We start from the raw sequence: 26,542 nt of genomic DNA, 5'->3' as shown, positions 1-26,542 counted from the left end.
AACACAACTACAAGATGTATGCTCTCATCAGTGTGAGACTGAATTCACCCTTTCCAGATAATTAGATGTGTATTTCCAAGACACAGACATTGATTAGGATGAAACATTGTTTTCGTAATAATTGTTAAACAGCTGGGGTGGTTATAATGGTTTCAGTTGGCATTTTGAATTCAGTTTAGTCTTAATAATTTCCTAAACTTCTTGCGCTGCTTTTCTTGAAGTCCAGACAATGAATGAAGACTACTGAACATGTTCAAGCTTTTAAATGTGAGAGTCTTACCTGTAAAGGCCACAGTGACAATGTAAAGTAAAATGAACACATCCATTGGTAACTCTTCCTGAGACGTGCAGGTGAGAAGAACTCAGCCACCAGACTGAGACTGTCCTAATAAATGACTCATGAACAGGACCTTTACCTCGGTGCTGCAATTCAAACCGTCTTCAAACCCCTTCAGCTCTGTGATCAAAAGCTGCAGTATGTCTCCCTGTTGTGGTGAAATGAGTTGGTGCAAGTTATGTGCAAGAAGAGAACAGGAAGGGTCAACAGTACAATGTAGATTACTTCCTCATATACTGCATTCAAACTTGAAAACTACACTGCAAGTTATGTTTTTATTGCATGAAACCAAGAAGGGTCAATAGTCCAATGCAGATTACTTCCTCATACTGCCTTCATACTTTCGCACTGAAATCATCAGAGGGAAGGACAAGGGGTGAAAAACATCATTCTTTTTGTTGTTTTATTTGATGATACTGCAGAGGAAATGGCAGCAGCTGTGTTAATATACACTGTCATCATTGGAGCCATCACAGGTGAGCTCTCCAAGCTTGTTACAGCAAATAAAATAACGTAATGATCTATATATCTACTGACAAATTTGCAAGTTTCCCAAAAAAAAAAAACACTTTGAAATTGAACTTTTTTCATGGACTGTCCAGTTTCACTAATTTGAGCTGTGCTCCTGCTGCACCTCCTCACTAACTTACTTGTGCTTTTCCAATCACATACCACTCATATTTTTTTCTTTCAATCTGCAACTATTTCTTTTTTTTCTGTTAATTAGTGACTTCATTTTTCTTACAGATTTGTAAATTAAAGGACAATTCCAGGCAAATTCAACCTAGTCTCCTAATATTTTAGGTCTAAAAGAATGAATCAGAAGATTTTTATTTTTAATTGCTCATGTTATGCAGGAGTTTTGTCTGTCTCTGCATTGCCACAGCAGCATATAATGGGAGCGGATAGATCCTAGGTTGTTTAGGCTGTATACATCCCACAAAATCACTTTTTTTTTCATAGACAACGATGGATGGCAATTCAAACATACACTGAGGGGTTTGTCCATTTCAGATCCGTTCACTCCCATTATATACTGCTGTGGTGATGCAAGGACAGACAGAACTACTACATTAAAAAGAAAATTTTCGGATTCATTCTTTTAGACCTAAAATATTATGAAACTATAGCCCCAGGTTGAATTTGTCAGGATGGCCAGACAGATATCACATATCCCTTAAACTTAGAGTTCGAACTGCTCCCATCTGGCCGAAGATTCAGAGTTCCCAGGATGAGCTGGGGAATTTTTAAGAAATCCTTTATTCCACAGGCCGTACAAGCTCTGAATATGTTATCATTGTTTGACTGCACCTGGCAACCACTTGGGCTCATAGACGTCGGGGTGCGGGGGGTGCGGCCGCACCCCCTCCCATCCGCCCCTCCCGCACTCCACCAGCCTCCCTATATCCACAGAATTAGCTTAAAAAAAAGAATAAAAATAAAATCTGAAAAAAACTGAATTTGTCTGACTTACACTTATCTCATATAACGCAGATCTATGCTTTTGATGTGATATGCAGCCTGCCTGGCTCCATACAGCAGCCTGGCATCTGGCATAGTGGAGTCAGGATGCTGTAGCGCTTCACTCCCTCCATTTCAGTAGAAAACGCTGTAGTACCTACTCCAGGCGTGTGTGGCGCTGTAGCGCTGCCACACAGAAACATCAACAACAGAGAAGAAGACAGAAAGCTTCCCCGCAGGCGATATTTTTTTTCGTAGGATGAGTCCGGGAAAGTCCCGCCTTTCCCGCCGTTCCCGCCTCTGATTGGCTAGATGGGCTCCATTTTCGACTCTGATTGGCTAGAAGGGCTCTCGCCTGATTGGTTGTTTGTTTTGGTTGTGAAACGGCTGTGTAACGGCTGTGAAACGCAGGCTGTCGGCAAAGCGTGATAAGTGCCTGGATCTACTTGGACTCTCTCTACTTATCTGGCCTGTCTACACTCTACCTGGTGTTTTTACTAAACTTAACCAACTCCTTTCTTCATTGCCTAAACCTAACCAATGGCACAATTACACTTCTCTCAAACTCAAAATGTAAACTTGGAATATTAATTTAAAAACTAATTTTTTTAAAAATGTGAAACCAGCGGGGATCGAACTCGGATTCACCACACCGCAGGTGAAAACGCAAACTGCTACGCCATGGCATCTGATTACATTTCATATTTCAGTTGTGTGTATTTTAGTTTACTACAGTACTGTTGTGAGATGACGTCAATCGAAGGAGAATTCATCCAGCCAATCAGAGGCAGGGAAGGCGGGAATTTCCCGGACTCATCCTACGAAAAAAAATATTGCTCCCCGCAGTATTCAAATTCCAAACATTACAAGTGGATTAAATGTTGACTGGGAGTCGTGTCAGTGCAAATATGACGGTCGATAATGATTTAACGGGCGAGATTCAGCTGCAGTGTCCGAGGGACCGAGTTATTTAGACGCTGTTGTTAAGTTACGTCCATAGACTGTTGCTAGGCTACACAGCGGTGTGTCTCGGTACAGGTAGAGCGGTGGGGATATGACATCATCGTTTCAGAAAAGATCCGTTTTGGGTGTTTTCGGACCACAAATGTGCAATGCTTCATAAAAGAAAAGTCCAGGTGCTTCAGCTGGCCTTTGAGAGAGACTGGACCCGAAAATGTCCAACCCAGTGGAAAGACGCTGTTCTTTAATGGCCACACTCACAGAATAGCACTCTTCTAAAGGTAACGCTAAGCCTCATTTAATGCATTTTGCCCGCCGTGGCATTGTTTATATCGTTTAGGCTATATCTTAAAGCTGAGTGTGGTTTTGTCCTGTCTGAATGTATGCTGCATCTGGCTGTGTGGTCTAGTAGCTTCAGTTGTTTCAGTGATGCGCAATGGCTGCGTGCGTGCGTGCGTAAAAGAAAAGAGAGATGGCACACTGTGTGTGTGTGTGTGAGTGAACGGGAGGGGGGGGGGGGGGGGGTAATTTTCAGACAACGTCCGACTCTCCCAACAAAAATCCCGCACCCCCTCTCAGAAAATAGTTCCGACGTCCATGCTTGGGCTGCTGTTGTCTATGCCTGTTTTGCACAACATTCAGTTTGTTTCTTGTTTCTATGTCTTTTATGTGTATGCTGTGGAGTGCTTTGATTGTTTTATGCTTTGTTGTCGCCGAAGACAAATTTCCACTACGGTGGACAATAAAGTCTATCTATCTATCTGTCTGTCTGTCTGTCTGTCTGTCTGTCTGTCTGTCTGTCGCGCTAATATGTCCAAATTGCTATCTGCCCCCCATCAGACCAGTCCGACGGGGAATTTGATAGCTTTGTTTTCTTGTTAGCTGCTGTCTATGCTCTCTGTTTTGCTGCTGGCTCACTCCAGGCTACAGTCAGGTAAGCGTACATCGTAAAGCAGGTCGTACGCTACGGCTCTACGCAGAGAGGAACAGGCGGTAATCCACGACCCAGCTCAGGCTGCAGCGGCAGCACCATTCATCCTATTGATGAAGATCAGAAAAATGGGCTAAATAACTAATCTTACATCTCACCCCAAAAATAAATTCTGGACTCAAAATAACTCGCTGGAAAGGATGGATCCGACATAGAGTTGTCTTTTATTTCCTTTAACCAGAAAGCAAACAAAGTTCAACCCGAGCCACTTACAGATACAAAGTTTGAAAAGAAAAGTAACAAAGTATCAGGCTGCATGCAAAGCACACCCCAAGACATACATCTAGGAGTAGTTAAGTGACTGACTCCTTACCAAAAGTTGAAGGCTTATATAGGCCTAGGTCTATTCCCAAGTCGATTCACCAGACTGTTCTCTGAGGGTCCCAATTCCCCTCGTCCCCATCCCCACTGCCATAACTCTATCAGATGGGAGACGTGGAGAAGGCGATGGCAACCGCCTTCACAGACCCTGCATAATAATGTGAACCTGCTTGCTAGTTGACCTCTGATCTACCCCTCTCTCTCTCTGGCTGCACATAAACAGTTGGCTGATCTTTAAGTCACAAAACATACTCCTTTCAATTAGATATACAGAACAAAACATTATATAATCATTTGTGATCATTTAAGATGATCAACATTAAATCTTAAACTAATAGATACATAATGAGTATATGTCTTTTTTAATAGTAGCATAATATTGTCTTTCAGCATTAACCTATTACAAACTTTCATGTCATTTATGATGAAAAATACCACAACATTCCCCCCTGTGTGACTGGCCAAGTCACAAACAATCCCAATTGATGAATTCAACATGTCAACCTACATGTAGTCATGGATTCCACCCTTAACTAAATCGGGACAGAAGGAAGTCCAACATAAATCAAAATAATGACAGAGTCCATAAAAGTAATACATCAGACATCAAAACCAAACCAAAAATAAAATACACACAATACGAGAATCTTCAAAACATGATAAATGATGACAATTACATGTTTCTCCTCAAGGCTCTCAAAACTTAGTTACAAGATTATAATCCCTTTAACACAAAATATAATAAAAAGAGTGCTCAAGTGACAAGAAAATGAAATTGTGCTCTCGTGTAAAAGATAGATATATAAAAGCATGCAATGTTTCCTTCACTTATTCATCCTTCAAACCTTGAACTGTCTACATGATTCAGACAAAATGAAGTATGCCACAGTAGTAGCATTCAAGAATCTTGTCGACACGATGTCTACCCTCAACCTCTTCTTTCCCTAAACCCCATTTCACTCTCGTTGCATCAGCGTAGGTCCTCCTCCATTGATGTTGTAAAACGGGTATCCTAGTTGACTCCAATTCTCTGCATATCCTGGCACCGGGAATGGACTCGTGATCATCGCATTTGGTGGGAGGTGTCGATCTTGGCCACCTGGTTGGTTAGTTGGTTGGCTCTGAATTCTCTGGTTTGGATTGAAATAAGGTGAAGTATTTGGCCAGTGGCTAGGCAGGGAGGGCTGGTTCTGTCCACCCTCGTTACTTCCCTGCCTGGCACTTCCACTTTGGTCAGCCATGTTAATCTATATGGACAACAAATAAAGATTGATTAGTTCATCTTTCCAGCTTTCAGAATCATTCTGATAGTTCTTCTGTTCTTCTAATGCCTTCATTCCTATTGCTACTATAAAAGATCCCTCATAAAGTGTAGATCTAATCTTATATGGCTTTATTAACATCTCAAAAGCTTCTGTTCCATATCTTGACACGATTTCATGAGTGCTGAATAACAGTGAGTTCTGATAATGCACTGACACAATTTCTATTCTACCTTTAGTGAACAATGGCATACAATATTTATTCTCCAGATTAATCACATCATATCTGTATGTTAAAGCGAGCCCATCAACACGTACAGTAAGATCTCGATTTAACTGATAAGTAACTCTTCTCCAATTTTCATATTTTAGTTTTTCCAAACAAACTTCGTAAGGTTTTGGTATAAATGGAAATGTTGCGGAGTGTACTGACTGACGGCTATATTGTATAAAGGTCTTTGATTCTTTCGCTAAAATTGTTCCTAGGGACAATTGGTTCAAGATAGGTTGCAAACATTCGTGGTATACTTTCTCTAATTTTGATTTGTTTCTTCCCCTTTTCCGTCCCATTTTATTCGTCTAGTAGTTGTAAGCCTATTTCTTCACTATTTTGATCTCCGTCAATCATTTGCATAGTTTCCACAACATCAAGGTCAATTTCTTCATCAATTCTCAATGAATATTGTCCAGCTATAACTCCAGTAGCTCTTTTTATCAATATTTTAATCATGGGGAATACACAACAAAGTACGATAATAATCATTAATATCAGTGTGCCAATTACCATTCCCACTACATGCAGAATCTTTTTCCAGGACAATTTGTCCAACGCTCCCCAAATCTTTTCTAAGATGTCAGGTTTTGTATTCCAGTTTGAATTTGCAACATGTTCATTTCTGAAGCTTTTCATTATGTTCAACATGCGGGTTAAATTACCATTCTCTCCTGTGTGTAAAGGTATTGTGGTGCAGCAGTCTTCCCCAATATAGCTGCAAACACCTTGGTCGGGCGCTGTAATTGTATCTATGACAAATCTATTTTGTATGGCCATTAATGAAGTAGCATGTAACTGTTTCTGTGTTACTTCTGCAGTGGCTATGGACCAATTGATAAATCTCTGCTGGTTGTACCATAAATAATTTACCCACTTACTGTTTCTGGCTATATACTGTGAATTCACTATTGTTCCCACCATCGGTATCCATCCTATTCCCTTACCAGATCGAATCCATGCAGTACTAATAGCCGCTTCATTTTCAGGCATTCCCTCAGGTTCTTGTTTCCATGATATGTAAACTTTTTCATCTTTAGTCCACTTTTCAAACTGACTTCTTTTACTTCTTTCAGCTGAATTAACAGATGGTTTCAACACTGTTAATTGGCTTGTCACCATGACTGGGGCACATATACCAGTCCAATCAGGCGATAATGTAATAGTTAACTTGTCACTACCTTCACATATCCAAAAGATATCAGCCAAAGGTGTTGTACCATTTGCCAGTGAAGGCAGATCCATAGAATTCACATGAGTATTATTTTGAATCAAATACCATATGCCACCGTCCTCTTGTATTTGTTTACATTGCATACTTGATTTCTCTGTTGTGTTACAATAATGAATAAGTGTGGATTGTTTATATTTCGTCCTTGTACTGTTAAAGCGTACATCGGAGCACTGAACTCTTTGATCTTTAATAACAGTTCCTCTCAGCGCTCTGACCAGTGGTTTTCCTCTCGCAATACAAAATGGATGGACCATGGTATTAGCTATTAGGGCATTTGGAGGAATTAATATTTCCAAATCATGGGGTAATATCCTAGGGCAGATATAAGTGTCATTAGACCACCCTTTCTGAGTTCCGCTTGCTAATTTCATTGTACAATAACCAAAGCACGTCATCTTTTCCTGACAGAATGTTGAATCAGCTCCTGGAAGCGGCAGAATTTTTGATGGCCTATTTGCATTATAACATGCAATACAGTCTTTACTACTTACTTGCTGAGCTGAAAATTTCATCCACTGGTAGAACATGTTTGTTCCCCCTCCTAATTTTGTCCAGGTTACTTTTGGTGTCTCGCGTCGTTCACGTAGGCCATATTTAAGCGTCATTAATTTGGCTGTTTCTTGTTTCATTATTGATTTTTGCATTAATTGATCAGTGCATTGATCATTGTCACAGCTCATCCTCATGTTTATTACTGCGTCAATTTGGCATCTTTTTGCAACTGGCAGGGTTTCAACAATCGAGCGTCCAAATATCCTTACCACTGTTAAATTATACATACAGCTTCTCACATAAGTAAGGTTAACTTCTTCATTTGCTGGTATTTGTTCATGTTTAATAGCCAACAATCCTGCTGCCAGTGCACAATCAGCTGTTAGTTGTCCAGTTTTAATTTCAACATGACTAGAGATTATTATATAGTAAATCAATATGAGAAGTGCTACTACTGCACCTCCTCTACATAAAATGTATTTATGTTTTGGCTTTCTTCCAGCTGTTCTTTTCCTCCATATAATCACGCTTTGTGTCTGTTTTGATGTAGTTATAGTAGCCTGTTTTGGTCTTTCTCGGCTTTCTGCTTTAATTTGTTCTAGTTTAACATTATTGTCAGAGGGTCTTTGTTCCTCCTGCATTTTGCTTCAGTGCCAGTCTCTTAGAACGTCTTTCTTTCACTATTTCTTCGGGCTGCGTCTGGTCCTGCAGGGAGGCGTGGCCGTCCCTTAGATTCCCCTGCGATTGGATCTGTCCCTGCGGGGAGGCGTGGCCGTCCCCTTCTGGTTCCTGTGGATCACTTGTGGCTCCAGGTGGTCTCTCTGCTTTGCAGCAGTGGTTCAAATGATACCAGAGAGTCTTACCTTCTACTTTCAAAGCAGTAGGTGTTACTATAATGACTTTGTAAGGGCCTTCCCTTCTTGGTTGATTCCACTTGCGTTTAAACACCCTCAGGTAGACCCAGTCTCCTGGTTCAATACTCTTGAGCGGTTCTGGAATGACAGCTTCTCTGTTCTCCACTGCTCCTTTGACCTGTTGAGATATAACCTTGTATATTTGAGTCAGCTGCTGTAAATAACATGTCAATTCTCTTTCACATTGTTCAAGTGGTGGACCTTTATACGGGCCCCTGAAGAAGGGGACCAGCATTGGTCTTCCAGTAAGCATTTCATGCGGTGTTAGATGTGTCATTCGGTTAGTTTGCATTCGCATTCCCATTAGTGCCAAAGGTAAAGCATCTACCCAGTTCAACCTATACTGGCTGTTAGCAATGATCTTTGCTAACTTAGATTTTAACACTCCGTTAGCTTTTTCCACAATTCCCTGTGATTGGGGATGATAGACACAGCCAAACTTTTGATTTATTCCCAACATTTTACACGCTGTGCTAATGGTATTAGCCACAAACGCTGGACCGTTATCCGATGAAAGAAAATCTGGCACGCCGAACCGCGGGAAGATGTCGCGACATAAAAATTTCGCAGTCGATTTTTGATCTGGTCCTTTAGTGGGGACAGCTTCTACCCATCGGCTGAATCTGTCTATCACCACTAGGATGTATCTATATCCTCTTATCCGTTCTGTCATATCAATATGGTCCATTACTAAATGCCGAAAAGGACCATCCGGCGGTGGCATGTGTGAAATTGGCGCTGAAAAACTTTTTCTAATATTATGACGCGCACACACATCACATTCATGCAACACTCTTTCCACAGTACTCGCTAAGAAAGGTGACCACCAGACATTTTGTATTCTTTTTATCACCTCCCCCCTTGCGCAATGGTCAGGGCCATGCGCATCACGAATAGCTACCTTTAACAATGCACTTGGTATTACAAAATGTCCATGAATACTTCTCTATAGTCCCTCTTCAGGACCAGAGGCGGTTTTAACTGCACCTCGATTCTTCCAGACAGACTGCTCATATGGACCAGCCCTGTCTTGAGCAAGTATTAAAGACGCCACATCAGCTAGAGGTGGATCATCTTCAACCATCAGCATGGGACCTATAGTTTCACTAGCTGCTGCTTGTTTAGCCATTTCATCTGCTAAGTTGTTACCCTTAGCAATCAATGAGTTTGCCTTCTGGTGGGCAGCACATTTTATAATAGCAACCGCTAAAGGGAGCTGCATCGCCATCAGAAGATCAGCAATAGCCTCAGCATGCATAACAGGTGATCCATCTGCTCGGACAAAACCTCTTTGCTTCCAAATACTACCATGCACATGACACACTCCATAAGCATATTGTGAGTCTGTATATATGTTGACACGTTTGTTTTCACTGAACTTACACGCAGCAGTCAGCGCTTTAAGTTCTGCCAACTGTGCTGAACAAGGTTGTGGTACTTTAATTGCTTGTTGTTTTTCGAACGTACCATCATGTTTGAGTTCCACAACAGCATAACCTGCGTGGTTACCCCTGACATCTCTGAAACATGATCCATCCACAAATAAAGTTAGTTCAGCCTCAATTGGTTCATTATACAGATCATTCCTAGGTTTCAAAAATGTGTCAGTTATCTCTACACAATCATGAGGAGAGCCCTCCTCAGGTAAAGTTATGCGAGCTGCAGGGTTGGCTGTCTTGCAGCGCTGGATCGTTAATTCTGGTGCTGACAAGATAACTTCATAACCAGTCTTCCTGGCCTGCATTAAGACAAATCTGGGACTCGTGAGCAGGGCATGCAACTGATGCGTTGTATATAATATCACCGGGTGTCCCATAGTCAAAGTTGAAGCTTTTTGAAAAGCAAATGCAGCTGCTGCCAATCCCTGATAACATGGGGGCAGTCCTGCTTCAACAGTATCCATCTTTGTACTATAATAAGCCAAGGGTTGTTTCACCGAACCTGCATCCTGCATCAATACTGCACAAGCGTATCCATTTCTCTCAGCAACATACAAATGAAAAGGTTTAGAATAATCTGGATGTCCCAGTGCTGGAGCAGTCTGTAAATCTCTCTTTAAAGCTTCAAATGCCGCTTCGGCCTCATCAGTCCATTGTAACTGAGCACCACTGTCTTTTTGTCCTGCAGTATGAATAATTGCACGCAGTGGAGCTGCTTTAAGAGCATATTCACAGATCCATAGTCTGCTGTAACCACACATTCCCAAAAACGTTAACATCTGTGAAACTGTCCGTGGTTTTGGTGATTTAATTATCACTTGGAGTTGTGAGGGGGCTATGAGCCTCTTATCTCCACACAATCTCCTGCTAAGATACTCCACCTCCTGACAGCAGAACTGGAGTTTCTCTTTGCTGACCTTATGACCCTGTTTTGCAAGCGCAGTCAGAACAGCCAGGGAATCCCTCTCACACTGCTCCTTCGTTGGGCTGCATATCAGAATGTCATCCACATATTGTATCAAAGTACTGGTGATATCAAGATGATTCAAATCATCCCTTAAGACTAAATTAAATTTTGTTGGGCTATGTTTATAGCCCTGTGGTAACCTTTGATATGTGTACTAATTATTCTCAAATGTAAAGGCAAAAAGATACTGAGAGTCTGGATGCACAGGCACACTGAAAAAAGCAGAACATAAATCAATGACTGTGTAGTACTTGGAGTCCGCAGGCACATTGGAGAGCAGGGTGTGTGGATCAGGAACGACAGGCGCCTCAGCCTCCACTATGGCATTAATAGCTCTAAGATCATGTACTAATCGATAATCGTTTGAATGTGGTTTCTTTATGGGGAAGATCGGCGTGTTGCAGGGACTTTTAGTTTTAATCAACACTCCTGCTTCCACCAGACCTGCTATAATGGGCCTGATGCCTTCAATTGCCTGTTGCTTGAGTGGATATTGTCTTTTATATGGCAACATAACATTTTTCCTAAGTGGTACTCGTACTGGTTCAGCTGACTTTACTAATCCCACATCAGTCTTGTGTTTTGACCATAATGTTTGTGGAACTTGACTCAACATGTGCTCATGTTCTAAAGAGAGTGTTAATTGTTTACATGCACCCTCATGCACTATTACTCTCTGTGTGATCCCATTGTCATTAACATCTATTATTATTTTCTGATATGTTTTGTCAGGGGAAATATATACATTTTCCTTTCCCGTTGACTCCCAATCAGTAATTTGTGATGCAGCTTTTACCATTTCTCCTAATTGATATGACTGAAACTCCCCTCTCACCCACAGTGCCGCGTGAGGCAAGGAACATGAAACCTGAAACCAGGGATGCAGCTCTGTTGGAAGATTTATGACTGCAGCTACACCCTGAGGCCCCTGGTAGATAACACTGCTGGAGAAATAATAAACTTTATTATTCATCAAAGCTTTCCAGCATGCTTCATAATCTAGATATTCCTGTTCCTTGTCATACAGCAATGTACTGTACAGTGAAGTGGCAGTTCAGGTTCATTTCCTATTCCTAATTGCAACTCCAAACATGCTTTCCATTTTTCCCATTCTTGTGTCAATTTTGATTCAGGGTTTAACTGAAGCCAGTATACAACAGATGATCCACACACTATTTGCCCAGAATTGTATTCTTGGTGGATTTGTGCCATAATTTTACACGGTGTACTTTCATCTTGAAAATCTATCCATAACCCATCTGGAGTACACTTAATATTAGCTTTTAACGCGCATAATATATCTCTTCCTAAAAGATTAACAGGTGTGTTCTTAGAGTACAGTAGTGGAGCAACCACTGTTTTTCCTTCTATTTTCATTAATATTGGTTGGGTCATCGGTATAATTTGACTTTTCCCAGAGAAGCCCACTGTCTTAACAGCCGTGTCAGACAGAGGGATGTTTTCAATTGTTTTTCCGATACAAGAATAACTAGCCCCTGTATCAATCATAAAAGCATAGTTTGTATCGGATATTGTTACTGTAACAATAGGTTCATCCTGAGACTGTCTTGAGACAACGGGTGCCAATAAATTTCTAGTAGGCCTCTCTGGGCAGCCCTATTGCTGCATCTCGTTTGACCATGGAGCATTCTGACACTCATTACGAAAGTGTCCCGGTGCTCCACAGCTCCAACATATGACGTCGGACACCACTCTTGCTGATCTGCGGGGCGTGGTCTGTTGCATTAGTGATCCTCTCCTCCTCCCACGAAATGGTGGTCTGAATCTCTCCATAGGCTGTCCCCTAGGACGATAGTCTCTATATTCATCCTCGTCGTAGTTCACATAACGAGAGGAAGAAATTGTCTGTCCTTCTTGCTGTCTTCTTGGATTTTGTTGAGCCAGTGGATAGGGCCTCAGCACAAATTGTTCAGGTTCTCTTGGCGGTTTAGCTTGTTCTTCAGCTGTTGCAGCTGTAACCACCGGTGCCTGGACTTTTGCTTTATCCTTCTTTTGTTTGGCATTTAACTCATTCAACTGCAGTTGAGTTAGTTTGGCCATCAGATTTTTGTTGGCTTCATTCTCCTTTTGTTTTTCTTTTCTAACGTTCTGCACATGATGAATGATGTGCTCTGAGAATAGAGGCCAATCCATCTTCATAAATCCCACCACATCATCCAGACGTTTTTGCACTTCAGGTGGCAGAGTCTTTTTAACCATCACTTTGAACAGGCTTTTTGTAGTATCATCTTTATTCCACGGACTCCCGGTCTCTTCTTTCCATCTTTTTTGGAAATCACGTAGGAACTTGGACGGACATTCATCATCTTTCAGTGTTTCTCCTTCCAGCTTGGATGGATCCATTCTTTCAGGAAATTGTTTTCTTAGTCCTGCCCAGATGTTGTTTCGGTGACCGTTAAACCCGATGGCATCACACGTATTCCCACGCACAACATCTTCCAAGTTAGCATCTTGGAAGATTTCTTCTGTTGTCTGTTTTCCTACTATGTACATCAATATCGACTTCAAATCTCCAAGAGCCAGAGTTATTCCAGAAGTGTTTTGTTCAAAAGCAGTTATAAATCTGCCAGCCCCTTCGTTAAGGTCAGGAAGACGTCCTGCCAATCCGATCATGTCACCGAACGACCATGGCACGTATCTTGGCTTGTTCGGAGGCTTCACCACAATAGGGCAGATGGCATTTTGTTGCTGGGATCTTCCCGCTGCCTGTCCAACCAATTTCCCGTCTCTTAGTATCATGGGTTCTTCAGGACAATCTCGGGCGGCAGCCGGTTTTGGAGTACCAGTTGGGTATTCTTGCTGCTCAACTTCAGGTGGCTGCTCACGTTCTTCATCATCCCATTGATGTACATCAACACATATTTGTTGTTCAGCTCTTTGGGATCTTGGTTTAACGTCTCTGGAAGATACGAAAACTTCCTGTAGCTCATCCAGTTGAATTTTTCTTAAACGTTGCATTTCTTTTAAGTATGCTTGTTGAGTCTCTATTATGGTTTTGTCTTCCATAATCATTGTACCAGTCAGCTCCATCTTCATGTGTGGGGGAGAGTCTTTAACATCGAAATTGACCTTTCTTTTCAATTGCTCATCAACAGTTTTCATTTCTTCTTCCAGTCGTTTTATTTGTTCAGAAATTGTGTCACATGCTTTCGTTTTTTGTCGATAATGTTGTTGGTAAGTTACAGGTGACCATTGAGCCTGCTTGCCTGAAATCTCCTGTTGAAATGCATCAGCTGTTCCATACAGGGATTTCCTTCTCACACTGGCTTCACCTCTTTCTTTTTTCTTTCGGTCCAGTGATTGTGTTATAATTCGTTCATACTCTCTTCTGTCTTCCTCTTCCTGTTGTTTAGATGTTCTTGGCATGTTATACATTTTAATATCATTCTGCACTTCTTCCATAGAGTCCACACTGAATGCAGACTGCCTTGATTGTTTTTCTTTTTTCAGTGCAGCTTCATGGGTGGAGCGCATTCTCTTCAGTATGCGCTCATCACGTGACGTATCACTGTCGTCTTCTTCCTCATCAGAGGACGGCTCCTCCCATGACACCGAAAATTTTCCCTTAAGTCCGCCTTTCCTGTCCACTTTAGTTCCTCTGGCTGGGAACTGCCCCACTGAGCCTCCTCCCTTATGGACTGTGTATGGAGGGGGGTCTAGATGCAGCGGAGGGGCTGAAGGAGCAGCAGGCTCTTTTCTGCACTTCTCCTTTTCTTTATCAGCCTGTTCCGCAACAATAGGCAACTGAGTGGCACCCAAGGTCTGACGTCGAGCTGCCAAACGAAACCATCTTAACACCTCTCTTTCTTTGGCCCGTTCCCCTTCACGCTTTTTACTTTTATCCAAAGATTTATAATGTTTAATGTTAGCTTCCACTTCGTTGCAACAAGCAATATTGAAAGTTCCCCCAAGCGGCCATTGTAAAGTCCCAGTAATTCTTTTATGCCACGTTTTCATACAGCTTTGTATTTGAGATGTATGATCTGGATGCTGATTTATCACCATCTCTACTGGTGATTGCATCCTGTTTTCCTTCACCGGTTTATTACCCATGCTTTCTGGTGCCTCAGATGTTAAGTCCAAGTTAGTTGTAGTCTCTATCTGTTGTTTAGTTTTTAATTCGTCTGTTTTTATAATACTTATTAAAGCATTAATTCGCCCAACTGTGATACCGTATTTTATTCTTTGTTTGTCAGTAAGTTCAAAGTCTAATTCATTTATTGAATTATGTTCGTCAGGAGCGTTTTCTTTATTAAGGATCCCAAACTGTCCTGTCTCCCACTTGACCTGTCGAGGGATAATTGATATAGTCAGCCGTGGATCTGCTGTTCCACTGTTCTTCCCTGCAACAGTCAGCCCCTCTGGAATAGCCAGAAACGGGGTTAAAGACACACTAGCTCTAGATCTGGGGCTCCTACAAAGTTGATCTAATATATAGGACAAGTTTTTAGAATTCCAAATACCTTTTAATGTGTCTTCCCACGGTATAAACGGATAATCCTCTTGTGCCTGATCCAAGCTTTTAAACGTTGTCAAATGCCACAACCTCTGGCTTATTAAATGCTCACTTTGCCAACATATAGCCCTCTTTTTATTTCTATACACGTTCTCTAACCAAAAGTGAGTCCTGATTCCTTGAGTTTCAATTTCACCTTCGTTAAGGGTGATCAAGGTTTCATCAGTTTGATTAGTTTCATCCATCCGTTGAGGATGCTATTTTTATTAATTGCTATTAAGTAATTCAAATCAAATCTTCATTCAAATACAATTTTATTGTTATGCATATTTGCATTTCAAATTTTACAACTAATTTTCTCAAGTTTCAATTATTGTTAACCTTATGTATACCTTACTCGCATTCACTTTATTAGAAGTTAATACTGGTCACTTACTATTCAATTAGTTTATATATTGCTTTTTAACTTTAATTTTTATCACTTACTTCACAAATTCGTCAGCTCTATTACCCAATGATTTATTTTCCACTCATTCACCCATGAACCACATTCACTCCAGCACCTAAACCACACTTAGTTTATAGGCACCCCTCTCAAACCAACATTATCCAAAGTTTTTATCTTTACTGATTTATTGCCAAGTTAACAACTTTCAACACTCAGCGATCCTCTTAATCCTTGAAAAATTTCAACTAAATCCTCCTCTCTCCTATCTACTTATTAAAACACAACTCCTCACACTCGGCTAAATTCCTAACTGACATACAAATTCACATGTAACACATTATAACCCAATATTTCTCCTTTTCAAACAGATTCTGTCAAACTCACTCACTCTCCCTTTTCATCTCTTCTCCCACACAAAGCCCCACACACACACACTCTCTGCTGCAGCTCCACACACACACAGGCTCCGCTGTAGCTTCTCACTCTCTCTCTCCTTCATTCACATTTCATTTACAACAGTTCACAAACACTTAATCAGTACTGCACACATTCAGATTATATGATAGATTAATATGGAATAATACACGATTAATCGTAGGCCTCTGCGTATATACAATGATCATGCATTCACTTTCTCACACGTCTACCTCGACGGAATATTACCAGTGGCTCTTCACTCGAGCAGGTGTATCGTCACACGCATCACCGGACCATTATACCTCTAATGGATTTATTTGTCCACACGACAAAAGAAGTCGCCACACGCGACGCGCACTACACTTATTAAATTTGACTATATTTTTCCTAAACCGGTCGCTACCTGCGACTGTGCGCTTACACTCACTTACTCATCGCTTCCTGCGATTGCGTGCTGCAAAGCTTGTCCCCTCGACAATAATCGCTTCCTGCAACTGCACGCGTCACTTGTTTACACAATCTGAAAGGATGTCAGATTTATAGAGAGAAAGAAAGAAAAAGTAAAGGTGAAGGTTAGAAACGTCAGAATTCGGATCCAGCCTTAACAGCTTCACTTAATGATTCTAAGGTTCCTTTGAGAGTGAGATTTGAAACCACCTGAGAGCAGACCACGCATTAATTATTTACCAATTATAATCAAATTAACTTTGCGCGCTTACCTTTTCAATGATTTTGAAGAACGCGTGATCAAACTCTCAGTTGTCTTCTTCTCTCAGCAAACTCCTGGCTCTAGCTCGCCAAAATGATGAAGATCAGAAAAATGGGCTAAATAACTAATCTTACATCTCACCCCAAAAATAAATTCTGGACTCAAAATAACTCGCTGGAAAGGATGGATCCGACATAGAGTTGTCTTTTATTTCCTTTAACCAGAAAGCAAACAAAGTTCAACCCGAGCCACTTACAGATACAAAGTTTGAAAAGAAAAGTAACAAAGTATCAGGCTGCATGCAAAGCACACCCCAAGACATACATCTAGGAGTAGTTAAGTGACTGACTCCTTACCAAAAGTTGAAGGCTTATATAGGCCTAGGTCTATTCCCAAGTCGATTCACCAGACTGTTCTCTGAGGGTCCCAATTCCCCTCGTCCCCATCCCCACTGCCATAACTCTATCAGATGGGAGACGTGGAGAAGGCGATGGCAACCGCCTTCACAGACCCTGCATAATAATGTGAACCTGCTTGCTAGTTGACCTCTGATCTACCCCTCTCTCTCTCTGGCTGCACATAAACAGTTGGCTGATCTTTAAGTCACAAAACATACTCCTTTCAATTAGATATACAGAACAAAACATTATATAATCATTTGTGATCATTTAAGATGATCAACATTAAATCTTAAACTAATAGATACATAATGAGTATATGTCTTTTTTAATAGTAGCATAATATTGTCTTTCAGCATTAACCTATTACAAACTTTCATGTCATTTATGATGAAAAATACCACAACACTATCAACCATTTTTCTACCATTGCAATGAGTCTGGAAACATTATTTTAAGGCTGATAAACTCTGCAATGTTGCTTTAAAGGTCACAGTTACTGCACAGAGCACATTTTGGCCAGAGCTCAAAAATGTATGAGATTATAGTGATGTCCCATCAGACAAAAATGATGAAGTGATGATAATCTGTATATAAAAGTTGAACTTCCCTGTAGCATAATGAAAACTGTCTTGCTAAGGAAACTCACAGATGTGAAAAAAAGTGCATTAAACTAAAACCAAAGTAATTTGGTGGCCCAGCTCACCCCCTCTCTCTCACGCACAAAGAGAAATCAACCTCGCCCATAACCATGTGACTCACTATGACTAAACAATATAATAAACAAAACAAACTATACTATACAACCCCATAACCTTAAAGCAGAAGTAAGCGATATTTTTGTGTTAATATGGCCTAAGTCTTAAATAGTTAGCCTATATCTTCCGACAGCAATCACTTACATAGAGTGTTTGGTCCGAAACACGGGTCTGTCAGTCACTCTGCTCTGCTGTAAGCCGAGGAGAAAACTTTCCTTGTATCCTACAACCTTTATCCAATGAGGAGAGAGAACGGCATGAAGGGGCGGTCCTCTCTGTGTGTGCAGCCAAGGGATGCGCGTGAATGTGGTGACGTAGGGACGAGGGCGGGGACTGCTAACTCCATCGGCTGACAAGAAGTAGCCAAAACGACCGGATCGCTTACTTCTGCTTTACTGTAATATTAACAGAACAAACACATAATGTATTCAAAGTTCCTACACATACAGTATTTCACCAGTCATATACAGTACAGCACAGATAGGTGCTATAGCTAAGTCTTGACAAACAAACTACAACTGGACTGAACTGTGATGTGGCGATTGTAATTTCACTTCAGAAGAATTTAAAATACCTAAATAAAAGATTTTTTGAAATGAATTTCACATAACCCTCAAATTTAAGAGCTCTAACATTTTCACTAGTTCTTGTCAAAATATCATCCAGTAGCCAACAGGCAGTGTCCTCTACAGACCACCAATACAAACTTCTGAGCCAATAACTCCAACAATCACAAACCTGCCTCAGCTGATTAGCAGTTATTATAACAACAACATTTGAGATTTGTAAATACTGTATATTAATCACTATATTTTAATTATTTTCTGGAAAAACAAGCAATTTGGATGTTGGTGATTTCAACTAAAGAAGAAATCTTGAGTTATCAAGATCATACAACCTTTTTTTGTTATTTTTACAGTAGTTTTTATTTTACATGTTGATTCTCTCACAGTCTGTCTTAAACTATGTGCCTCCTCCATTTTATTCTGGACAAGTCCAACTTGTCTTCTGACACTTCCAAACTGTTGTCATTCATTTATCATCTGCAGGTTTTGTACTAATAGATACCTGCTTCCTTTTCTTATCTCCTCTAAGTTTGGGAATCAACTGCTTCCTTTTCTTATCTCCTCTAAGTTTGGGAATCAACTGCTTCCTTTTCTTATCTCCTCTAAGTTTGGGAATCAACTGCTTCCTTTTCTTATCTCCTCTAAGTTTGGGAATCAACAGGCATACATTTGTCTCTTTCTCCTTCTTTTAGGAGCGACTGGTCAGCAAGATGGCACTGCTCAAAAGAGAGATGGCACACTGTGTGTGTGTGTGTGTGAGTGAACGGGAGGGGGGGGGGGGGTAATTTTCAGACAACGTCCGACTCTCCCAACAAAAATCCCGCACCCCCTCTCAGAAAATAGTTCCGACGTCCATGCTTGGGCTGCTGTTGTCTATGCCTGTTTTGCACAACATTCAGTTTGTTTCTTGTTTCTATGTCTTTTATGTGTATGCTGTGGAGTGCTTTGATTGTTTTATGCTTTGTTGTCGCCGAAGACAAATTTCCACTACGGTGGACAATAAAGTCTATCTATCTATCTGTCTGTCTGTCTGTCTGTCTGTCTGTCTGTCTGTCTGTCTGTCGCGCTAATATGTCCAAATTGCTATCTGCCCCCCATCAGACCAGTCCGACGGGGAATTTGATAGCTTTGTTTTCTTGTTAGCTGCTGTCTATGCTCTCTGTTTTGCTGCTGGCTCACTCCAGGCTACAGTCAGGTAAGCGTACATCGTAAAGCAGGTCGTACGCTACGGCTCTACGCAGAGAGGAACAGGCGGTAATCCACGACCCAGCTCAGGCTGCAGCGGCAGCACCATTCATCCTATCAACCATTTTTCTACCATTGCAATGAGTCTGGAAACATTATTTTAAGGCTGATAAACTCTGCAATGTTGCTTTAAAGGTCACAGTTACTACACAGAGCACATTTTGGCCAGAGCTCAAAAATGTATGAGATTATAGTGATGTCCCATCAGACAAAAATGATGAAGTGATGATAATCTGTATATAAAAGTTGAACTTCCCTGTAGCATAATGAAAACTGTCTTGCTAAGGAAACTCACAGATTTTTTAAAATTAAGTTAAACTGTTTAGTAACAACAACAACAAAAAGATATTAAACTCACGATAAAGTGCATTAAACTAAAACCAAAGTAATTTGGTGGCCCAGCTCACCCCCTCTCTCTCACGCACAAAGAGAAATCAACCTCGCCCATAACCATGTGACTCACTATGACTAAACAATATAATAAACAAAACAAACTATACTATACAACCCCATAACCTTAAAGCAGAAGTAAGCGATATTTTTGTGTTAATATGGCCTAAGTCTTAAATAGTTAGCCTATATCTTCCGACAGCAATCACTTACATAGAGTGTTTGGTCCGAAACACGGGTCTGTCAGTCACTCTGCTCTGCTGTAAGCCGAGGAGAAAACGTTCCTTGTATCCTACAACCTTTATCCAATGAGGAGAGAGAACGGCATGAAGGGGCGGTCCTCTCTGTGTGTGCAGCCAAGGGATGCGCGTGAATGTGGTGACGTAGGGACGAGGGCGGGGACTGCTAACTCCATCGGCTGACAAGAAGTAGCCAAAACGACCGGATCGCTTACTTCTGCTTTACTGTAATATTAACAGAACAAACACATAATGTATTCAAAGTTCCTACACATACAGTATTTCACCAGTCATATACAGTACAGCACAGATAGGTGCTATAGCTAAGTCTTGACAAACAAACTACAACTGGACTGAACTGTGATGTGGCGATTGTAATTTCACTTCAGAAGAATTTAAAATACCTAAATAAAAGATTTTTTGAAATGAATTTCACATAACCCTCAAATTTAAGAGCTCTAACATTTTCACTAGTTCTTGTCAAAATATCATCCAGTAGCCAACAGGCAGTGTCCTCTACAGACCACCAATACAAACTTCTGAGCCAATAACTCCAACAATCACAAACCTGCCTCAGCTGATTAGCAGTTATTATAACAACAACATTTGAGATTTGTAAATACTGTATATTAATCACTATATTTTAATTATTTTCTGGAAAAACAAGCAATTTGGATGTTGGTGATTTCAACTAAAGAAGAAATCTTGAGTTATCAAGATCATACAACCCTTTTTTGTTATTTTTACAGTAGTTTTTATTTTACATGTTGATTCTCTCACAGTCTGTCTTAAACTATGTGCCTCCTCCATTTTATTCTGGACAAGTCCAACTTGTCTTCTGACACTTCCAAACTGTTGTCATTCATTTATCATCTGCAGGTTTTGTACTAATAGATACCTGCTTCCTTTTCTTATCTCCTCTAAGTTTGGGAATCAACAGGCATACATTTGTCTCTTTCTCCTTCTTTTAGGAGCGACTGGTCAGCAAGTGGACGTAGAGCCAAAGGTGTATTCGTATCCTGGCCAGACAGTCAACCTGCGCTGTGTCACTGATGCAACTGGGATTAACATTAATCAGGTCAGATACATGATGCAGTTTTCTTCGTTTCAGTTAGGACTTGATAACTTTTTTTTTTTATACCATCACACTCACACTCATATCTATAATATGAATTTATCAGTCTGTTACATCCTGACAGTGCAGCTCACTGATGTTCAGATTGTTTTGGACTACAACTTTCACATCTGAATTGAAAATATATTGGCCAAGTAAATATGCAGCTTTATACAGTATTTCACAAAACAGATTAGGTAATTTTGTAGTAAAATAAAATATTTGTTAGCTCCTCTCCGGTGATGCTGATCTACAAAACACTCCAGTGTCACTTATCATTCAACAGCATGATGACTGAGGCCTGTTGTATTTCTCAGTCACTGAACACATCCTAACCACTGACCCTGAGTCTGCTCCACCACAGGTCACATGGATCTATCAGCCAAAGGACGGGGGGAGGACCAACATTGCTGTATTTGCCCCAAACAAAGACCCTGCATACCCTGAGTCACCACTGAAGGACAGAGTCAGCTTCTCACCCAGTCCTTCAGACCTGGCCAGTCCTTCCATCCAGATTAGTGGTGTTAAGAAAACTGATGAGGGGAACTACATCTGCTCATTTACTGCCTTCCCAGGTGGCATCAAAGAGAACATCACTCACCTGGAAATGCTGGGTAAGTCACTATAATCTACATTAATAAAATGTTCAACTGAGACATTGGTCACCATCAAAAACTGACTGAGGGGCGGTGTTTCGCACACATGGTAGAGCTGCCGCCCCATGTTACGGGCGGCCCCAGTTCAAATCCTGCATCGGGCATCGCTTTCCTGCATGTCATTCTCTGCCTCCCCATTTCCTGTCTCTCTCTAGACTGTGCTATCAAGTAAGGACAACAAAGTGTCTTAAGTTCTATACACTGTCTACAGTAGGGGGTCTAAGGTCAGACATCAGCCTGACTTGCTCAGCTGACTCCAGACCTACTGCCCAGTTCCCAGTTCACCTGGTTTCTAAATAAAGAGCCCATGGCTGATCCTGGATCAGAGTTCAGACTTATGAACATTAAGGAGAGTCAGAGTGGGAATTACAGCTGTCAGGCCTTTAAAGGGATAGTTCACCCAAAATTCAAATTTCAGTCATTAGGTATTTGGATGTTTTTTGGTGTGTCTTTTTGGACGAAGAAAAGTGAGCTCCGTTCGCAACTGTCATATGGACATGCAGTGCTGCACGGAGCCCCGCTGTAACTCAGAGAAGGCACGGAGGACTCTGAAACTTCTCCCAGCCCTTAGTCGACATGAGGGTGAGTAGCCTGCCCTAGATAATGAAAAATTTTAAAAGTTAAAAAATTTGAATTTTAGGTGAACTATCCCTTTAACAACGAAAGTATGAGAAATGAAACATCCCAATCTTCCACCATCTCTGTGCGTAGTACTGTAAGTTTGAATTAAAGCAGAAGTAAGTGATATATTTGTGTTAATATAAGTCTTAAATAGTTATATCTTCCGACGGCAATCACTTACATAGAGTGTTTGGTCTGAAACACGGGTCTGTCAGTCACTCTGCTCTGCTGTAAGCCGAGGAGAAAACTTTCCTTGTATCTTACAACCTTTATCCAATGAGGAGAGAGAACGGCATAAAGGGGCGGTCCTCTCTGTGTGTGCAGCCAAAGGATGTGCGTCAATGTGGTGACGTAGGGACGAGGGCGGGGGCTGCTAACTCCATCGGCTGACAAAAAGTTGGCCAAAACTACCGGATCGCTTACTTCTGCTTTAAGTTTTAGGTTTGATGCTTCCTTCTTGGAACAGAGGTTAAAGGTTAAAGGCATTTTCAAGTTTAAATAGATAAAGTAAACAAAGAGATGTGTTTCTTTACAATTTTCTTTGGCAATAAAATAAAAATCAAATCAGAATGAGGCCGTTCTGACTCGTCTTACAAAGAATCTCTGTTAACACTCCCTCTCTAATCTGTGATGCTTCTCCTTCCTTCACACTCTACATGATGTAGTGTACAAACCACAGCCTTCACTGTTAACTCCATCGGCTGACAGAAAGTTGGCCAAAACGACTGGATCGCTTACTTTTGCTTTAATAATTTATACAAAATGTATAAAAATTAGATTTAGATGTGTACTTGTCAAAGTATCATGAAAAACCTCCTTAAATATAGACTTGTGGAACAAATAAAAAGTGACAAGTGAAAAGAAGTCTCAGTATAAACCACAAAGATCATATCATAGCATTTATACATTTGTAAAAAAAAACAAACAAAAAAAAAACATCTTAACAGATGCATTTCATGACTCATCTTCATGAATGAATTAATCTAATCATTTCTATGAATGCACAAAGTAACTTGAAATGTCCAAATGGGAGAAAAGTAGGTTTGTGCTACTATATTCTTGCTACCCAACAGTGCAAGCATATTATCTGAGGACATACTGTATGATAATTGTTACGATCCTTTCAAGGAAACTGTAACACAACAACCTATGAAAAAGTTGTGATTTTATTCACATTAGAATAACGACCAAACAAATGAACAGAGATTTCTCCAGTGTGTGTGTGTGTGTGTGTGTGTGTGTGCGTGCGTGTGTGAGTCTGTGTGAGCCTAAACCCCCACCACAAACCTCTCGAGCCTAAGCAGTCTAAATACAATAATAATGCAGGTGCAGATTCTGATTACAGTTTAACAGGCAAGACAGGCTGTTGAAAGGTGGCTCTTGATCCAGTTTGGCAAGTGGACAGTGTGGTGGACGCCACATGGCACCCAATCCACTAGTTACCACCTGAAGACCCGCTTTCCCACTAAAATTAGTGGGTCGACACAGGTTTTTTAAACACGGGTCGACAGGGGCGGGGGGGGGTGTGATCGTCGTGGGAATAATGAAAGTAGTGGCAAACAGACACTGCATATCTCCAAAATCAGGCAGGTTTCCAGGATGCCAAGTAGCCTACTCATTTTAATGTAACAATGGCCAATGAGAACAGGTGTCAAAAAGGAAAAAAAATCGATCACAGACTTTCATGATCGATTACCATGGCAACGAACAAAGCTTCAATTTTTTTGGGTCAGCCCTATGTCTGACACCCGCATAAACCAGTCGCCCCGCTTTCATCTGCGGTGCGAGAAACACCGTGTAATGCCACAGCCGCCCGGCGCGGAGTGTGTGAGGTCTGTCGGCTGAGGCAGACGAGGCGTCTGGCTGACCTGCGGAGCACCAGGACCGTGGAGGACAGCGAGTCTGCCGCAGCCGTATGACGGACATCCACGGCACAACATGTCAGTTAAACAGACGGTCGCTTCTTTTTTTTTCAATCTTTTTTGGTCAGTGTTTCTTTTAATCAAATCCCAGTCTCGAATGAGAGCAGAGCTTTGTTTTGGTACGTGATATCATAGACATATATACTACATATTTACATATATATGTCTATGTGTGATATGAGACCGACACGGGCGTCATGTAACGCTCAACGTCATCACGTAAATTAGCAGATTGACCCGGGTCTGGCGTTCCCACTGCAAGCCAATCAGAGCCGAGCCGATTGAAGGCAATTTTAACACAGGTCGCTTGCCGAGTCGTTTGACGCAGGTCTACGCGGGTCGGTGCGCCTTTCCCACTGCCACCAAAAGCCGATTGTTAGCGGATTTTAACGGGGTTTTTTGGCCAGTGGGAAAGGGGTAGAGAGACAGAGAGACACAGGGCAGGCAGACCTCTCACTCTGACCTCTTGACCCAGATCAGAACGTAACAATCATCTATTATCAAATCTACTGTAAAATGGCCCAGGCCCCACACAGGAGTCCTGTCTTGTGTCCAAATTGTCCCATCAAGATCTGTTTTCCTTTAGCTTTGTCCCCATATAAACACTCAACTTTTTTCTTCTCCATTATTCTCACTGGAATTTACTCTTCTACAGTTTAACCTTGATCCACTCATAACAATAATAAGACCTGAGTATTGGTTGCTTTAAACTGGAAATGATAGAGTAACACAGTTGACAAACACACTGGACACTTGGAGCAGGAAGTTGATTCACAAGGACAAATCTCAGCTTTCTTTTATCTGTTGACTCTGTCAACTCAGTAACTTGATAAGATTGTTCCTGTATCTTTTGTCTAACAGAGAGAATAGTGGACGCCTCTGTCACACCATCAACAAACCTGCCACAAGAGGGAAACTCAGTTAACCTAACCTGTGAGGCTGCTGGCTCTGTCTTCACCAGGAAGTGGATGAAGAATGGAGCAGACCTGACTGAGAGTGACAACATGATGCTTTACAACGAGAGCAGAGTGTTGTCTTTTCTGTCTCTAAAGAGAACAGACAGTGGAAATTATTCCTGTATCCTCAGCAACCCCCTTAGCAGTGATGAAGCTAAATACAACATGGACGTTAACTGTAAGTAACTTGTTGTACACTGTACATTTACTTTTAAATCTTTTCAGACATAATGTCATAAAATAATGTGCATTTTAATGTCAACATTAACGACTATTAACCTCTCTCTCTCTCTCTCTCTCTCTCTCTCTCTCTCTCTCTCTCTCTCTCTCTCTCTCTCTCTCTCTCTCAGTTGGACCAGAAAATGTGCAAATCCAAGGTCCCAGTAGAATTAGTGTGAGACTTTAACATTAACCTGCTCTGCTGAGTCCACACCACCTCCTACTTTCACCTGGAAACTGAATGAGACAGTTACAACATTCACTTCTGCTGTGCTGGAGAAACACATCACAGATGTTTCTGACAGTGGAAAGTACACCTGTGAAGTGATGAATAGTTTAACTGGGAGAAATTCATCTGCAGTGCATGAACTGACTGTAACTCTTTCACCAGGTACTAGACAGTGTTGGACGTTCATATTGTTGATACTCTTGCATATTGCATTTAGATGACATTATTATACGTGTGACTGTCAGAAGAGTAGCACTTCATTAAGATTTGTCTTACACACCTTTTCTTCATGAGGTAGATTTATTCTCAGTTTATGAGACAACACTGTCTTAAGAAGCAATATTCAGCTGCCCTTTAGCAAAACATTAGTTTTTTTTTTTGCTGAAGCATCACACTGCACTGATCAGTTTAGTTATTAAAACAGATGTGATACATTGCATATTTACAAAATGGTATAAAATCAATGTTCTTACCCTATGTTTATTTATAGACCCACCACCAACAACACCACCAACAACAACAACAACAA

The 26,542-nt window shown here is 41.1% G+C and overlaps 3 protein-coding genes and 1 pseudogene across 4 annotated transcripts in view; 3 read left to right on the top strand and 1 right to left on the bottom strand.

Annotated features, from left to right (window-relative positions):
• The window catches only part of LOC146986570 (cell adhesion molecule CEACAM5-like), a 363,100-nt pseudogene that overhangs the window by 97,367 nt on the left and 239,191 nt on the right, over positions 1-26,542 (top strand). The window lies entirely within an intron of this gene.
• LOC146986577 (cell adhesion molecule CEACAM8-like) overlaps positions 1-26,542 on the bottom strand; it is a 79,640-nt gene that overhangs the window by 27,181 nt on the left and 25,917 nt on the right. The gene's annotated exons all lie outside the window — the stretch shown is intronic.
• LOC146986580 (nectin 1b-like) lies at positions 736-25,751 on the top strand. Its single transcript, XM_085780404.1, has 4 exons — positions 736-813; positions 21,268-21,374; positions 21,775-22,024; positions 25,471-25,751. Exons 1-4 carry the CDS (start codon positions 765-767, stop codon positions 25,749-25,751), a joined length of 687 nt encoding a protein of 228 aa, XP_085636530.1. The 5' UTR covers positions 736-764.
• LOC146986579 (cell adhesion molecule CEACAM8-like) lies at positions 13,298-26,266 on the top strand. Its single transcript, XM_085780403.1, has 7 exons — positions 13,298-13,304; positions 13,404-13,460; positions 21,268-21,374; positions 21,775-22,024; positions 25,471-25,736; positions 25,959-26,175; positions 26,259-26,266. The coding sequence occupies exons 1-7, from the start codon at positions 13,298-13,300 to the stop codon at positions 26,264-26,266; spliced, it is 912 nt and encodes a 303-aa protein (XP_085636529.1).

The sequence above is a fragment of the Trachurus japonicus genome, chromosome 6 (assembly GCF_045865225.1).
Source record: "Trachurus japonicus isolate A0001 chromosome 6, Traja_1.0".
NCBI lineage: Eukaryota > Metazoa > Chordata > Actinopteri > Carangiformes > Carangidae > Trachurus > Trachurus japonicus.
The sequence above is the reverse complement of the archived record's forward strand: the minus strand, read 5'-3'. Positions and strand labels throughout refer to the sequence as shown.